The sequence below is a fragment of the Salvia splendens genome, chromosome 8, assembly GCF_004379255.2.
Source record: "Salvia splendens isolate huo1 chromosome 8, SspV2, whole genome shotgun sequence".
NCBI classification, from domain to species: Eukaryota; Viridiplantae; Streptophyta; class Magnoliopsida; order Lamiales; family Lamiaceae; genus Salvia; species Salvia splendens.
In genome coordinates, this window is record NC_056039.1 from 25996696 (window position 1) to 26014740 (window position 18045).

Here is an 18045-nt window from a genome sequence, read left to right on the forward strand (position 1 = left end):
ATTGAATGCCTAAAGCATTAGATTTCCTACATTCATTGTAGTGTAATATAATCCATGTAGCCATTTTCTAAATAATTCTTCTCATTTACTCATGGCATACTTATCACTAACTTATGCAATGTTTTTTATTATTTGTGATGAGATATTCTAAATAAGCACCTGTTATTTGTTTGGTTTGATTATTTATTTAGTTTTCCGGCAAATATGACAATACAAATTCAGGGAGACTAGAGAAAAGAGGGTGGTAATCACAAAATGCAAGGAACACAATTAGGGTGTGTTTTTGCGATGTGATTAGTGATTTTTTAAAGTGATATAAATAAAATATGTTTATTTATTTTTATTTTTTACACTATTGAGTGTTCTTATTTTTCTTTGTTATTGATCATAATATCCTTCTTTTCTACTTAGATTCTTATTATTTTTATTTGTAATTGTTTATGTTTTTATTTTTTTTCTTATTAGAGTATCTTATAATCTTATGGAACCAAAATTGAATATATCAATTGAACTTGAATTCAGATTATCTCAGTTGAAGAGTTAATCAATTTTTATAAAATCGAGCACTTGGATTTGAATTGGGTTTCGATTGGATTGGATTGGATTGATATTTGATTTCATTAATTGTACGAGGATTTCAATTATTTTGTATTATTAGTTATAGACGGAATTTGTTCAGTGTCCATCAACCATCTCAAATGAGCAAATTTGATCTGTATCTTTTAAGGTCGATCAATTATAAGTTAATATCAATTCAATTACTTTTTGACTATTTTCATTAAAATATGTAATTTGGGATAGTTGATGTACCAAAAAAAATATTCCCTCTAATTATAATTTTAAAATAAAAATTTTTTAATGATAATAATATTTTATTACTATTAATTATTTCCGTTTAGTTTTACTTATTTGATCTGCTCAGCATCACGTACTTTAGAAACTATGTATTATTATGAATTGCAATATAATGGCGGAGAAAATGCAATATCAAATTAAATGAATTTAAGCATGGCATTTCGAAAAACAATGCATGAATGAGCTCGAAGGCTCCAGAATCCTTAAAAACTCTTAGAAATCTCTGGTCTCTCTCCTTCCCCTTTTATCTCTCCCTTGATCATTTGTTCCATTTTCCCACTATCAGATTCACTCTCCTTCATCACCAACACTAATCCATGGCCAACGAAGCCAAAGCCAAAGGCTACGCCGCCTTCTCCGCCGGCAACTTCTCCGACGCCGTCCGCCACTTCACCGACGCGATCGCCCTCTCCCCGGCCAACCACGTCCTCTACTCCAAGTCTCCAACCGCTCCGCCGCCCACGCCTCCCTCCAGCAATTCCCCGAAGCCCTCTCCGACGCGGAGAAGACCGTCGAGCTCAAGCCAGATTGGGGCAAGGGCTACTCCCGCCTCGGCGCCGCTCTCATGGGCCTCCGCCGCTACGCCGACGCCGCCGACGCCTACAGAAAGGGCCTCCAGATCGACCCCGCCAACGACGCCCTCAAGTCCGGCCTCGCCGACGCTGAGGCGTTCGGGGCGGAGATGTGGGTGAGGCTCGCGAGCGATCCCGCCACGAGGGAGTATCTCCAGCAGCCCGATTTCGTGAAGATAATGCAGGATGTTCAGAAAAGCCCCAATAATTTGAATATGTATTTGAAGGATCAGAGGGTTATGCAGGCGCTGGGGGTTTTGCTGAATTTGAAGTTTCAGGGGAGGGAGGATTCGCAATCGCAATCGCCGGAGAGGAAGAGGCCTGCGGAGGGTGATGATCCTGTCAAGGTGGAGAAGAGGGTGGAGAGGGAGGTGGAGCCGGAGCCGGAGCCAATGGAGATTTCGGAGGAGGATAGGGAGAAGAGGGAGAGAAAAGCGGAGGCTCAGAAGGAGAAGGAAGCTGGGAATGTTGCTTATAAGAAGAAGGATTTTGAGACTGCTATTCAGTGCTATTCCAAGGCGGTGGAGCTCGATGATGAGGACATCTCCTTCCTTACAAACCGTGCTGCTGTATACTTGGAGATGGGCAAGGTAATTAATTCCCTTTTTCTCATTGTTATTTCTATAAATCTTTGATTTTGAATAAGAATATGATCATCGTGGCTTGTTAATTGGTGTCAATCTGTTTGTAAATGATGCCTATTTGTTGATGTGGGTAGTTTACTTCAATGACTCTATGATTTGTTGGTAGGTAGTTTAGTGATCAAGAGATATGTTTTGGATATAGTGGGATTGATTTGTTGATGATCTGCTAGTGTCCATTTCTTATGCACCAAACTAAACTAAGGCTGAGGCTTACTTGGAGCTTATGAATTTCTCTTGATGGATCTTAAAGTAAGAAGTTTCATATTGGACTTTGGAGAATGTATAACCTTCTTGCGGTAGTTGGTTGGCATTGGCATATCGCTTCTATCTCTCCGCCACCACTCAAAAAACTATAGTAAAAACTTTAAGGATAGTTTGCAGCTCTCTCTCGGTTCTTCTGTCTGTTTCATATTGCGTTGAGGAGGTAGATTTTTGGTGACATTTGCCATTAGCTGCATAGAATTTTGTTACATTGATTCCAAATTAATCGTTTGTGATTTGTGTTTCTTTGCTTCCTGTAATGCTGCACCTTGTGTTGTTAGGATCAGCTATATCCATTATTGGCAGTTACTTTCTGACTCAGATTAATTCGATTGCGCTCTCTGTAGAAGTTCTGTTATTTTTATTCTGTAGCTCTTCTTGTTACTTCGAATGGTATTGCGATACACGGATGCTATTATATTTTTAAGAAATCAATGTTTGATTGTACAATGCATTTTATGGGGTGTTACTTGTTTCTTCTACTCTGAATGATCCTCATTTCTATTCCGTGGCAGTAAAGCTGTTGAGAGGGGCAGAGAACTAAGGTCAGATTTCAAGATGATAGCTCGGGCATTGACAAGAAAGGGAACTGCTTTGGTGAAGATGGCCAAGTGTTCAAAGGACTATGAGCCTGCAATCGAGACTTTCCACAAAGCCCTCACCGAGCATCGCAACCCAGACACACTGAAAAAGCTCAATGACGCAGAGAAGGCAAAGAATGATCTAGAACAACAAGAATACTATGATCCTAAATTAGCTGACGAGGAGCGTGAGAAAGGTATTCCAGCTCTATTCCAGCACGCTGTATTGTTTCACCTTCGTAGTTCAAGGCATCTTAATTCGATACTATAAACTTCACAGGCAACCAATACTTTAAGGAACAGAAGTACCCGGAAGCTGTCAAGTTCTACACTGAAGCTTTGAAGAGGAATCCAAATGATCCGAAGGTAGTTCAGACCGTATATGTATGTGCCCAACACAATGAGGTTCTTGTTTTTTATCGTTCATCGTGGTGTGGCTGATGTGCAGTCATATAGCAATAGAGCGGCTTCTTACACTAAACTTGGGGCTATGCCTGAGGGACTCAAGGATGCTGAAAAATGCATCGAACTTGATCCAACCTTTTCGAAGGGTTATACTAGGAAGGGCGCTATTCAATTCTTCATGAAGGAGTATGATAAAGCGTTGGAGACTTACCAAGAGGGATTAAAGCATGATCCTAACAACCAGGAACTTCTAGATGGAATCAAGAGGTTTGTCCATTGGCCAATTGATCTCTCTTATTCGTCTCTGAATCCTGAAGGAGCAGATGTATTGACATAATTCTCGTTTCTCTGCAGATGTGTACAGCAGATAAACAAGGCTAGCCGTGGAGATTTCAGCCCTGATGAATTGAAAGAGAGACAGGTCGGTCATCTTTTACAAACTGCAGAGTTGTGATTGTTTAGGTTGATACCGACGTTAAAATCCACTCGATATCTGTTTCAGGCCAAGGCAATGCAAGATCCGGAGATCCAAAACATCCTGACAGATCCGGTGATGCGACAGGTAAACGAGAGTTGTTGCATTGTTGATGGTTTTGAGATTCGAGGGTTGTTATCGTGGTTGGACTTACTTTGGATTGGTGTGGGGATAGGTACTGACGGACTTCCAGGAGAACCCGAAGGCGGCTCAGGACCACATTAAGAACCCTCTGGTGATGAACAAAATACAGAAACTTGTGAGTGCAGGAATAGTACAAGTCAAATAGATATAAGCCTTGTTTGGTATGTCATACTTTTGGTAGGTTCTAAGCTTGCAATTTGTCTATACAACTTTTCCAACCTTGCTGGAAAAGTGAGCTTACGCATCAGGTCATTATTTGTAGTATTTTGATAAACATGAGTTGGATTTCTTGTGATTTGGAAATTTCATCATCTTACCTGTTTGAGTTGGCACTTAATTGTTGGTTGTTTTAGCTGTTTTTTGTCATGTTTCACCCAATCTTTACTTACACTAGCTGTAAGGGAGGCCTTGTGGTTGGAATGCTAGTGCATGATTTATAAAATAATCCAATTTAAATATTATATATTTATATTTTAAGCACAGTTTAAATAATTAGATTAAGATTTTCTTAATAAGTTATTAGTTTATAACATCATTATAATAAATAATATAATTATAACATAATATGAGGTCTAAGTGATTATTCATTTCTTAATATATGTATGTAGCATTAGAGTTGATTTCCTTGTGGTGCTATCTAGTTTGATCTCTTTTGCTTGATTTGGCATTTTAGCTTAAGTTTTTTTCCCCTATACATAGAATTGTGAGGAACTAGATTGATAAAATTAAACCTAAATCTTGAGATTGATAAAGTTAAACGCTTATTTCCCCATATCAAACTGATAACATTAAACCTAAATTCTCAATTGATTGAACATTTTTTATGGACCGCAAACTTTGTTAAATTATCATTTTAGATCCGTGAACTTTGAAAGTATCGTTTGAGGTCTTTTAATTACGAGTTAGTATCATTTACTACGAGTTAGTTATTTTTATAAGTATCAATATCTCAACAATATTTTAAAATTCTTTAATTATAAAAAGTTGAAAAGGAAATTTTTCTTGGATGTCATAAAATTAAGTGATAATAATGAAAATCAAATTATATTTAGAAAATTCGTCAAAAATATATAGCAAAGATATTTATAAAAGATATGACTGTGTTAAGTTTAGTACAAAAATATATACATTCAAGGTATTGAGGTTCTTTTCATTCGAGGAAATTTGAACATAGTAAAAAAGTACTTCAATTAATATTAACTCGTAGTTGACGACCTCAAATGATATTTTCAAATTTCACGGATCTAAAGTGATAGTTTGACAGAGTTCGTGGACTATGAAAAATGTTCCCCTCTTCTCAATTCGGTTGCATTACAGGGAAAAACCAAAATTGGCTTTAATGTATTTCTTATAGTAATATTTAAACTTCCTAATAAAGACCAAAACTGGCCCCAATGTAAATTTCATCTATTATACTTCAAAATTAAAATTATTTCATCAGGGAACTAGTAGTACTTGACATAACAATTTTAGAATCCTCCAATTTCTACGCCTTCCTATTAGAGCATCCACATCCGCTCTTTGGCAAGAGCACGGACTTTTATTACTTTTTTACTCCATACTCTTCCCGAAGAGCACAACACTCACATCAATACTCTTTCGCAAGTATATGCTCAAGGGTCCCACCATTCCATTACTAAAAATACATTAAAATATAAAAATTACATAATTAAATCCTAAAAAATAAAAATTACAAACTTAAAATCCTAAAAATTATAAATTGCATAATTAAAATCCTAAAAAATAAAAATACATAATTAAAATCTTAAAAAATAAAAAAATACATAATTAAAGGCTAAAAAATACCCCCGTGGAAGATTAGTCCTAGGGGTGTGCAAAAAAAACCGAATATCCGAACCGAACCAAACCGAAATTTTGAAATTCGGTTCGGTTTTTTTCAGTTTTTCGGTTCGGTTCGGTTTTAAAAATAAAAAAAATTGGTTTTTCGGTTCGGTTCGGGCGAAGAAAAAAACCGAAAAACCGAATTATATATATATTCTATTAATTTAATATATTATATTATATTATATATAATATATATATTCTTTTAATATATTCTACTATATAATATATATTATATGTATTATTAATTTTATATTATATATAAATATTCTATTAGTATATATAAAATAAAATAAAATACACATATATAAATATATATTCATATTATATTTATTTTTTTCAGGTTTTTCGGTTTTGTTCGGGTTTTTTAGTTTTTGGGTTTCGGTTTTTCGGGTTCGGTTCGGTTTGAATTTTGAACTAAATTCGGTTTTTCGGTTTTGGTTCGGTTTTGGCAAAAAACCGAACCGAAACCCGAATGCACACCCCTAATTAGTCCTCCGGCCCTATCTCCAATGTTCTTCGGAGACCCCGTATCATTGCCAAATGTGAATCAAGTTGCTCGGGGCTCATATTTGACCTATCGGCCAAATTGAGTTGGGCCAAAAGGGTCCACAACGAGTTGGTGAGGGTTGAGGTGTCACAAAGGGAGCAGGAGCGGGGGCGGATGGAGTCGCGGCGCGGCGGCAGTTGGCCGTCGCCTTCTTCCTTCCTTGCGGCCGGCGTTGGGAAGTGCTCGGGCAGGCATTGGGGCTACCCAAGTTAGCTCCGGCGAGCTGGCTAGCCACCTTATCCTCATCGGCGTCGGATAGGGATACCGACCTCGATCGTTTGCTGGAGGAGCTGGAGGAGGATGATACACCTCCCCTATACTTCGAATGCACACTCACCTCCTGCCAAGCGCTGAGATACTTGAACGGTTTGTAATTTAGGGATTGGTAGGTCGCCAAGGCGACATTGATGATGTCCAGCTCGCTCCTGCCGCTCCCCGCCGACCGCTCTTCCTGGAGGTAATACCCCTCGAACTTTTGGATTTCTTCGTTGGCTCTGAATATGGCATTGCGCACCATACTCTCATTGCGCTCGATGGTTCCAGCCGGGCGGTTTTCTTTATACCGGTGAGAGACGTGCCACCAAAACCTATCCCCGCTTTGGTTCATGCCAACCTCCGGATCTTCGGAGATAATCAAATAGGCTTTGAATAATTGATCCATTTCCTCCGGAGTCTACGCGGTGCGGACACCACGAGAAGTAGGAGTAGGAGTAGGAAGAGGAGGAGTTTGAGAGCAGCAGCTCCCTCCCGATATGGGTTCGGGTGCCCACCCGTATCATCCATCGGGGGCATCTTGGTCGTTCACCGGGTAAGGCCGGTAGCCACCCAGAACTTGAGAACCTGGGGTTTGAGGAGGGGCCGAAAATTGCATTTCCGGACTAGGGAATGGTTGTGAGCCGAACCATTCGTGGTTCCAACCGCGGGAGTCGGAGGGGTGATCGCCAGAACCGGACATTTTTTTGAGTAAGAGTGAAAGATTGAGAATTGATAAGAGAAGATGAGAGAATTTAGATGAAAATTGTGTAGTGCGGTGTGATATATTTTGTGTGGAAGTGAGAGTATTTATAGATGAAAATGTGAATTTTGGGGAAAAAAATTGAAAAATAAATTAAAAGTGGGGATAAAACAGATATAATTTATTGGGAAGTGGGAAAATATTTTTTTGTTTAATTTGGATTTTTTTAATTAAATCCGATTTATTTTAAAAAATAGAAAAAATGAAAATGCCGTTGGCCAATCCGCGACCGCCACGTCAGCGCCACGCAAGCGGCAAGAGCACAACGGTGAGCCGCACCAGCGGCACGGACGCCGTCCTCCGCAACGAGCACCGCTGCGGATGCTCTCAATTATCTATTATTTATTTACATAGAAAATATTCAATGGTCTAGACATACCACTTAGCAATATAATGTGGTATGTCCATATAATGAATTTATAACAAGTTCAGAATATATGGAAATTAACAAATGTAAATTTAAATCTACTCATAATACTAAAATGTTCTATAATATTGAAAATTTCCAAAAAATTTGTTAATGTATGATTAAGAATTTTTATATTTAATTTTTTCTTAATAGCATTTAAGAAATTCAAGAATTGTTTTTTTAAATTATGAAATAATATTAAATATTATTTATAACATAATAGTTAGAATAATAATTTATGAATAGAATTATTTGTATAGTTTATTTAATTTATACACTATATAATACTTAGTTTATATTAATTAGTTTAAGTTATACTAATTCTAAAATATGGAAAATATCTTAAAATTTTATGGGCTTCTCATGTATATACATAATACACGTACATGAATATACTAAAAAAGTTATACTCTGTAACTAACAGAATATGCATATATTCATGCATAGATCTTATAATGAAGATATTAATCCTATTACACAATTTCATAAATTATTATTCTAACTATTATGTTATAAATAATATTTAATATTATTTCATAATTTTTTAAAAAATCTTGAATTTCTGACATGCTATTAAGAAAAAATTAAATATAAAAAACTGTTAATCATACGTACGTACGCTAACAAATATATGAGAAATTTTCAATATTATAGAATATTTTAGAATTATGAGTAGATTATAATTTATAAGTATTTGTTAATTTTCCACTTGTCATAAATTTGAGTGATACCGCATTGTGAAATGGTATGTGTTAACCAAGGAATACTTTCTCCCGATCTGCATAAGTATATGTACAAACAGAAAAGCCCAAAGCCGAAACTGTATCGTTTTTTATGGCCCAAGATAAAATTTCAGATTATCTGCCAAATAGATTTAAAAGGCCCTTGTATATTTTTAATTATGGGTGAAGCAAAGAAGGATTATTAGAGCATCTCCAGTGGGCGGATGTCCCACTCGGACATCCACTAGGACATCCCGAAAACACCTCCCGCCACGTCACTAGGACTTCCCATCCCACTGTCACGTCACTAGGACATCCCCTTCACAATCCGCCCTTCCCATCGCCCTTCCCACTAGGACTTCCCGCCATAAAAAAATCACAAATTCACAAATAAAACAATTTACGTTTACGGAAATAAAATTTCAACACGAATACGAACGGGAAAACTTAACAACTTCATTTAAAAAAAACATACATGATTTGAAAAAAAAATTACATAGTAATAAAACAAAAAAAAGTACTAACATCAACGTCAACCCTTCCGCGTCCAAACCTCTTCGATAATATCGTTCTGAAGTCGAACATGGGCATCTGTTTGCCGCATGTCGGCAAATGCACGCATCCGCTCGACCTCTCCATGAGGTACCCCCATATTCACATTCGCGGTGGCCACGCCGTGACTTGGACCTGCACCCGTATCATCTTCATTGGTCCACTGAGTCAGTTCCGCACCTTCATTTTCGACAATCATGTTGTGCATTATGATACATGCGTACATGACATCGCCGATGTTGGGAATATACCACTGCCGTGCAGGACCCTTGACTACCGCCCATCGACTCTGGAGCACACCAAATGCCCGCTCCACATCCTTGTGCGCTGCTTCCTGACGGCTAGCAAAGTATGACTTCTTTTGTCCGAGCGGATGCTTGATTATCTTCACAAAGACGGGCCAGTTTGGGTATATCCCATCCGCCAAATAGTATCCCATATTGTGCTGGTTGCCGTTGGCGACGAAACTGATGGCGGGACCAACGCCCGCACACTGAGCATTGAACAGGGGCGACGACTGGAGAACGTTGATGTCGTTGTTCGACCCGGCGACTCCAAAATAAGCATGCCATATCCACAGCCGGTAGTCAGCTACAGCTTCTAGGATCATCGTGGGATGCTTGGCTTTGAAGCCAGTAGTGTACATCCCCTTCCAGGCGGCGGGGCAGTTCTTTCACTCCCAATGCATACAATCTATGCTGCCCAACATCCCAGGGAACCCATGGACCGACCCATGCATATCTACCAGACTCTGGCAGTCTTCGGGGCTCGGACTCCGAAGATACCGCTCACCGAATATCGCTCTCACGCCCGCGCAAAAATTCTGCAGACACTCGACGGCTGTCGACTCGCCAATGTGAAGGTACTCGTCGAACATGTCGGCCGCGCCTCCGTACGCCAGTTGTCTGATTGCGACAGTGCACTTCTGCAAGGGCGTGAGTCCGGGTTTGCCAGCTGCATCCTCAGTGATTCTAAAATACAGGTATCTTCTCTCTAAAGCACCCACGATGTGCAGAAACAGCGGACGATGAATCCTAAAGCGTCGGCGGAATAAGGCTTCCCCAAAACGCGGTTGCGGAGCGAAGTAGTCTGCATACAACAGAATATGTGCAGCAATGTGGTCACGGGGTACTGTAGTTTGACGATGGATCGGCCGAGGTACCGCAGCCTGCTGCCGCCGCTGCGCCCTCTGCTGTAGCAGCCTATCTATCGCACCTTTCACAGCGACCTCCAATTCATTCTCGCTATCACTGTCACTAGACATTTTAGATATACTTGAAATTAGAGATGTAGAGAGAGAAACTTGTTAACACAAGTGGTGCGAATGAAATAAAATTCAACGAGCCGTATATATAGAGTTTAAAAAAAATAAAAAAAATGTAAAAATCGGACGTCCGACCCACGCCACAATGGCGGACGTCCGCCCGCCCGTCGCGCCGACGTCCGAGGACACCCGACGTCCTCACGGGACGTCCGTATCCGACCTCCCCTGCCACAATGGCGGACGTCCCGGTCGCCCGTCGCGCACGTCCGCCATTGGAGATGCTCTTACATCTTGAATAGAGAGAGTAGAAAGAGTAGATAAAAATAAAAAATAAGTAAATCAATCAAAGTATCAAATACTAGAAGTTACAGGTAAATTAGACAAATTAAATAAAGAGTAGTGATTTAGAGACATAATGTCTCTATGACATAATGCCCCTATGTCACTTTGCCATAACCGTAATTTAAATATGTACTAATATACCCTTATTTTAGATAAAAGGAAAATTAGTAGTTATGTATAATTAATTATTAGGGAAGGGAAGTCAAATCTAATCAAATTAACTATCTATAACTAATTAATACATAGTAGTATCAATTAAGATTCACGTTTATTAGCAAAATTTTAACAAAATTTCAACTATTTTCACTACTTAGTTTCTTATTGATATCCAACAAAATAATATTTATATTCAATTATTTTATTATTAAATAATTCTTAAAATTCTAAATAAAAAAACTAAATTTAATTTTATCAAAATTAGAAGTAAATTATAATTATACTAGTCAATGTCATCTAATTATTTTATTATCAAATATTTATAAAATTTGCAAGTTATAAAAAATACTTCATGTCTAATATAAAATAAATTAAAATGATACTCCATTAAATAGTAACATTTAAATTTTAAGTCATATAAACGATTATATAAACTCTATGATTTTATTCACCATTTTTGGATGGTAAGATGTAAACTTTTGAAACTAATGCATTTGTCAAATTAATTCACTAGTATTGTAAAGATATGAACATTTCAAATCAATGCTCTAATTTTGCAATTGTCTATATTTTCTGATTCTAAGCGCTAGCCAATAAATTGGTAAGATACTCCATATCATAAATTGACTTTCTACAAAATTTGCATTATATAAAAACATTTGAATTCAATCATCTAATAGTCATATAGGAATACTTAATTTCTTAATATTATCCTCCGATGAAATAAAAATATTCATTCGCATCCAATTATTTTATTATTAAATAATCATTAAAGTTCTAGAATGTAAAAAGTATATACGTACAGAAATATATTTAATTTTTAATTAGTATTAAATAATTACTAAAATTCTGAATCATAAAAATGATTGCATGCATATACATACTTAATTTCTTAGTGTCATCGTTCAACGAAATAGTAATTGTCACTCACATCAACTTTTTTTTCTTCTATAACAATGTTTAAATTTCTAAATTGTAAAATAGTACTCCAGTAGTATACATATGTTATATACTTAATTTATACTTGCACCATCTAATGAAAGGATAAAGTCATTTGCGTCAAATTATTTTATTAGTATTAAATAATTACTAAAATTCTGAATCATAAAAATGATTGCATGCATATACATACTTAATTTCTTAGTGTCATCGTTCAACGAAATAGTAATTGTCACTCATATCAACTTTTTTTTTCTTCTATAACAATGTTTAAATTTCTAAATTGTAAAATAGTACTCCAGTAGTATACATATGTTATATACTTAATTTCTACTTGTACCATCTAATGAAAGGATAAAGTCATTTGCGTCAAATTATTTTATTAGTATTAAATAATTACTAAAATTCTGAATCATAAAAATGATTGCATGCATATACATACTTAATTTCTTAGTGTCATAGTTCAACGAAATAGTAATAGTCACTCACAACAACTTTTTTTTCTATAACAATGTTTAAATTTCTAAATTGTAAAATTCTAAAACACATTATTTTGGCACCATGTAACAATTTAATTCTAGTATACAAATTTAAATTGTTGTTCCCTAACATTTTGTCCATTAATAAAATAAAGCATAAATAAATTTCGAATCTTTATTTGATGCTATAAGAACTCAAGCAATTAAATTGATTTATTAATTTTATAAATAGCTAAAAATGGATAAACTTTTACTTATACATTCATTAATTTATTTTTCCAGCAAATTAAAAAAAAATCAACTACTTATAAAAATTACTCCCTTAGACAAATAATCTTCGAACTTATAGGAATGTATTGGAATATTAATCCATATCTTCCATATACATTTCCCATAATGAAGCAATCTTATTGATATCATACGTAATTAATACCCCTTATTCAAAATTTCCATTTTCTAGATGTAAGGGGCAAAAAAGTACCTTTATAAAATTCAAATTTTATTAAAAGTAGAATATAATGTAATATTACTATTTAACCCTCATTATGTCTTAGACATTATGTCTCCAAAACATTTTTCTTAAATAAAATACATATGACAAATTAATTAAGACGTTTTTCATATTTAACCCGTTTTATTTTACCGGAAAACAATAAAAGCAGAGAAGTCTCAGTAAAGTCGGCGGCACAACCAAACTTGCAGGCCACGCCGGCGCGCCTTCGCTGGTCGACAAAGGAAGAAGGTAGAAGCAATTACTCCCGCGGTGTTGAAGGTATTCGTCTCTTCCCCGTTAGTTCTGCTGAATTATTGAATACAGATAATCAAACAATAAAGGAAAATTGAAGGAATGGAACTCGACGAAATAGGATTCGATTTACACAAAATTCGACGGGTCTCTGTATTGTATGCAGAGAGAAATTCATAATTTGATGACTATTACATGATTTAAATCTAGAAATGTGGCGTCAAACCCTCGAGCATTAGCGTCGAACGAATAGTAATCTGATAAACTTAATTAGAATCATTTCTCGCGATGTGATGATTTTTCCAATAATATTTTAGATTGCAGTATGTTGTGTCTCTCATCTATCATCTATGTATGTGTTAAGATACTGGAATGATAACATTTATGTTTTTCTAGCACAATTAATCTAATGTTTTTTTTTCTGTTATTGCTGACACTATATTTTGGCGTTTGGATATATTATTGTGTGATCTGGTAAGTAAGGTGCCTCTGATTAGAAATGTTTAGCAATTTTTTTATGAGATGGGTAACCTGCAACACCTACTGTAGATGCGCATCTGCGCAATAGCTTGTAAATAACAATACATGATAATAGAGGTAAACCACACTTGAAATATCAGGTGAAATGAAACGAGCTTGATCTAATAGTTGTTTGTGGGATTCCAACACGCCACACAAAAAATAGTGCACACATACAGTGACTGCTTGTTTCTAAATTTCTATAGAGATCATTTGTAGAATAATTGGAAGACATTTGGTTGGTTTATTGAATACCATAATGATTGGCTAAACTCTGTAGTTATGTTATGCCCTTCCAATTTTTCTCTTTTCCAAAAATTAATTTCTGTAAAATTGTTTGCCAATTTTATATCTGTTGAAGTAGAATGGTAGCAATTTAGTGTTGAGAGAAGTTTGGCTGTTAATTTTTGGCAGCTTATGTATTTTATATCCTAAAGTTAGTCTTGTTGCAATTTTCTGGATTTGTTTAAACTTTTTGTTGAACAAAGTGGAAAATTGCTAGATTGAGCTAGAACTCATCTTATACAAATACAATGTAGCCTTGGGCTAGGATGAATTTTCTGTTCACAAAACTAAACAATCACGCTGGACACAATTTTCTTCAACCAGGGATGAAGTTTATATAGCTTGACTAAGTAGTACTACTATTTTGAATTCTTCGTTAAGAGTTGTGAGAAATTGAGAATATACAGGTGCTAATTCCATGCATTGATTAATGATAATATTCCAGACCATACACTGGTAATTAGAGATTTGGAAAGTCTAATTATTAGAATAGCTAATTTATCCACAGAGGTTCTGTTGAAATCCAAAATAGAGATAATCAAATGAAAAACAGAAGTTGATGTAAGATTCAACTGATTACATGTTTTTGGGGGTATCTATTTTTATGAAGACTGGAATTTGTTATTTTCCTTCACTATTGCATGTTTTAATTGAGAAATGGGATGTGAAACTCCTGCGCATTAACATCGAATGAAATGTACTCTGATAAGGTAGGAGAGGTTAGAAAGTTATAATGCTTGATTAAGCATAGGTTTCGGCCATATCATAGTAACCGTGCCCAATAATATATTGGCAATAGTTTAATGAATGATATAACTGATTCCTATCTGGCTGATGGTTGGTAGAATATGGCTGCAGTCCTTATTTATGTTTAAATTTTTTTTCTAATGAAGGTTTACGAGATGTAGAGTACCTACTAACTTAAGTTGCGAGTTTTTTTTATACTTTTAATTTGTAAGAACTTTAAAAGGGAGGAACATAATCAATATTGATGAACTTTGCTAGTTTGCTTTCAAAAACCTATATGTTTGGACCTGGAATAGATTGCATTATTTTGTAAACATATTGTAGAACGTTGCCTTAAGTTCCCTTCAATTGTATGAAAGACTAGATAACCCTGAATTTCCCTTTAGAATGGCTAACATAGGGAAGTATAGATGTATACTTGTACTCAAGTCTTTATGTTATCTGTATCATTATCTAATTCACGACAACTTAATTATGGGTGAAACTTTCACTTTGCATATATATATTGGCGCATATAGAAGAATAATTGGTTCTAAATATTTTCTTTATTCCAACTAGAAAATTTAAAATTGGAATATAGTCATCTTCACCTCTGCTTTTATCTTCCAATCATGATGAACTATGAGAAATGTAGTTATTTGAAGATAAACAAAGGTGGTGGAATTATTCATGGGAATATGGTGTTACAATATATCATGTTCAGTTTCATAAGGAAATGTGATATGGCCAGCTACCTAAGTGGTCTATTAGTTACCATTGATAGGTCATGGGTGTTAGGAAAGTCCCCAAGCTTTTTTCCTGTCTTCAATTTTTTGCCAATGAATCAAGGGACCTATACATCTAAAACTTAAGTGGACAATGGAGTACACTTCTAGTATGAATATGGAGGAACCACTGATGCTCATCTCCTGCACTGGAAAATAAAGATTCAAGAGAAGTACTAAATACGTGTGTTTTTGGTTTAGACTTAATCATGCACATTAAGGCTGTTATTCTTTAAAATAATGATTCAAGAGAAGTACATAACATCTTTCAGTATTAACCACGTAATAAAAAGCTGTTCTTCAGAAATATGTATATTCAATGATCGAAAATAACCCATATATATTTTTCTTTGTAAGTATTTTTGTTAGCGAACTATTTCTCGTTTAGGCCTGAAGTATTTACAAATGTTACCTGTTGTAGCATAATCTCATAATGCATCAGATATTCTTATTGAAAACTTTGAGAAATCGTCAATTTTTTTTTTGGAAAATTCTAATAAGGGCTAATAAACAATTGAATTACTATTCGTATGTTTAGATCAATAAATGGACAAGGTGATTGATCTATGTAGGTCTGAGATAATTGGATATATAGGTCTTTGATATAGATCATTGGATCAGTGCAAATCTCAAGGTATGCATCTTGAATTGTTCCTAGAGGTATGCATCTTCACTTGATTTTGAAATTTCTCATCTACCAAAGGATTTCTGGAAGTCATGCAGCAGAAAATTCATTCAGCCAAATTAAAAAATTCCTTAATCTAAACGTTACTACCTTATCCAATTGATTTTAAATTTCTCATGTTTTCTGTTGTAGTGTCCAGAAAAATTGGTTCTGCTTTATTAGGACTGAAATAATTACTATGATAGCTGTGGCTTATGTAGGATATCTGCAAATTTTCAATTGCAATTTGGAATGGATAGTCAGCAATGCAATATTGATTTGACCATGTGCCTTACCCTTCTTTTTGCCCCTTCTTGGGGTTAGACTTGCACACACTGAAACAATGTTGACCGCATTTACGTCTCTGAACATTACTGAGTAATTGAGTGAGAAATTGTACTGTATGCTCTACAGTATTTGCTTCATAATTAGAATCATCAATGCTAGGGCAACTTGCAATAGTCTTTTTATTGGCCGCTGCCCCTGTTTCTTGCGTTGATCTCCACTTTGTAGTCAAAATTGGGCTGCTTCATTTCAAATGACTATCCACCTGCACTCTATTGCTGCTAATGTGAAATCTTCTGTTAATTTCTTTATGTTTTGTACATAGGATTGTTTTTATAACTTTAAGGAGAGTGAAACAAAGTAGAATGGAAATAGAGTATTAGAGAATTGCAGTAATGGTGTGAATATTATATGCAGAAAGATGGCTAACAAAGTAGGCGACACGAGAAAGTTGGAATTTTTTGTATTTCTAACGTGATTATGGTCAAGAAACCTACCATGTGCTTGTGATTAGTCATTTTGATTGATAATAGAATCCTAATTGATATCCTTGGATTCTGGAGTCTACTAACCCATTCCCAAGTTAGGACAGTAAGGTGGAACCATGATTGAAAATTTAATTTCCAAATGTTTATTTGGCTTGTTGGAATAAGTATTGTGTATATTTCAGGAGATAAAGAAGCAGCTGGTGTGATGGATGAATCATTCACAGTTCAGATCAGCAGCAACTTAGTTAAAAAACTTCTCAATAATGGTGAGGTGGTAAAGAAGAAAACTAGGAGGCCCACACCAAAAATTCCCAAAGAACCACAATCGAAACCGCTTCCTGATGATTCCGAGGCACTCAGAGGCCCTTCTTCAACTGCATGGCCGATTCAGCCTCCTTTTTACGTGCCACCACCACCTCCTTCACATAAAACTCCAAATCCAGAGTTAGAGGCCATTCGATCTGTCCTTCACGAGAGTGAGAAAGTCGTGGAGAGGTTGCATAAGCAGGAGGAGAACATGTTACAGGAGGTCACTGAAAGAGCAAAAGATCTTCATGACAAAGAGTTCAAGCTTCCGAACAGCAAGCCCATGCCTTGCCTTGACGAGAAGGATGCATGTTTGAATTGCTACAAGGAACATATCAAGGACCCTCTAAAATGTGCCCAATTGGTCAAAGATTTCGCAGATTGTGCTCGCACAGCTAGGCAGCAAGCCGGTCATAGCAACTAGCTTCTCAGCACCAAATATTCAGCAGCCATAAAATATTTTATGGTCCATGTTTCCTTGGACATGCCTTGAAACAGTTGAGTACTCATTCGTGAGTGGAGAATGCAAGGTTTCGATGAGTTGTGACTGGTGGAAATTCATACCCAGGAGCCATGTTTTAAGTTATGGATGACTCCTATGTTTCCATGGTTGTTGTTTTCTAATGATTCATAACTGTGTGGTCTTGTTAGGTAATCTTGGAAGAGTGACTCATCCATTTACTGAAATTACCAGAAAACTTCGAATAAGTTCATCACCATGTTTTCCTTCACTAGTTTTCTCCAAGTTCTTTTATTATCAATTTTTTGAACAAATTCTGTTGCCAGATCAGAGGGGCTTTTAACTACTCTTGGTAGTTCACAAATTGTGGTGCGAAATGTTTAACTGCTTTATTTGGAAATGTGAAAACTTAATAGAGAATGATCATTACGTTTGATGCCATTTTAGAACTACAAATTCAAGGATTCGTCTAATTTTCAAGATTGATATCAAATAGCAAATCAAATTCTACTACAAATCAAGATTCCCATGTAACAGATCAAGATTGATATCATCATCTTTTCAAAAATTTCACT

At 35.8% G+C, this 18045-nt stretch overlaps 1 protein-coding gene and 1 pseudogene across 1 annotated transcript; both read left to right on the forward strand.

The window, feature by feature from the left end:
* Positions 1–114: 114 nt before the first annotated feature.
* LOC121743672 lies at positions 115–4240 on the forward strand (annotated as a pseudogene).
* An 8595-nt stretch (positions 4241–12835) lies between these two features.
* On the forward strand, positions 12836–17741 carry LOC121743344. Its single transcript, XM_042136628.1, has 2 exons — positions 12836–12979; positions 16887–17741. Exon 2 carries the CDS (start codon positions 16910–16912, stop codon positions 17432–17434), a length of 525 nt encoding a protein of 174 aa, XP_041992562.1. The 5' UTR covers positions 12836–12979; positions 16887–16909; the 3' UTR covers positions 17435–17741.
* Positions 17742–18045: the final 304 nt, after the last annotated feature.

Excerpts from the sequence above, each read along its gene's own strand:
- LOC121743344 (XM_042136628.1), top strand. The coding sequence starts at position 16,910 with ATGGATGAATCATTCACAGTTCAGATCAGCAGCAACTTAGTTAAAAAA.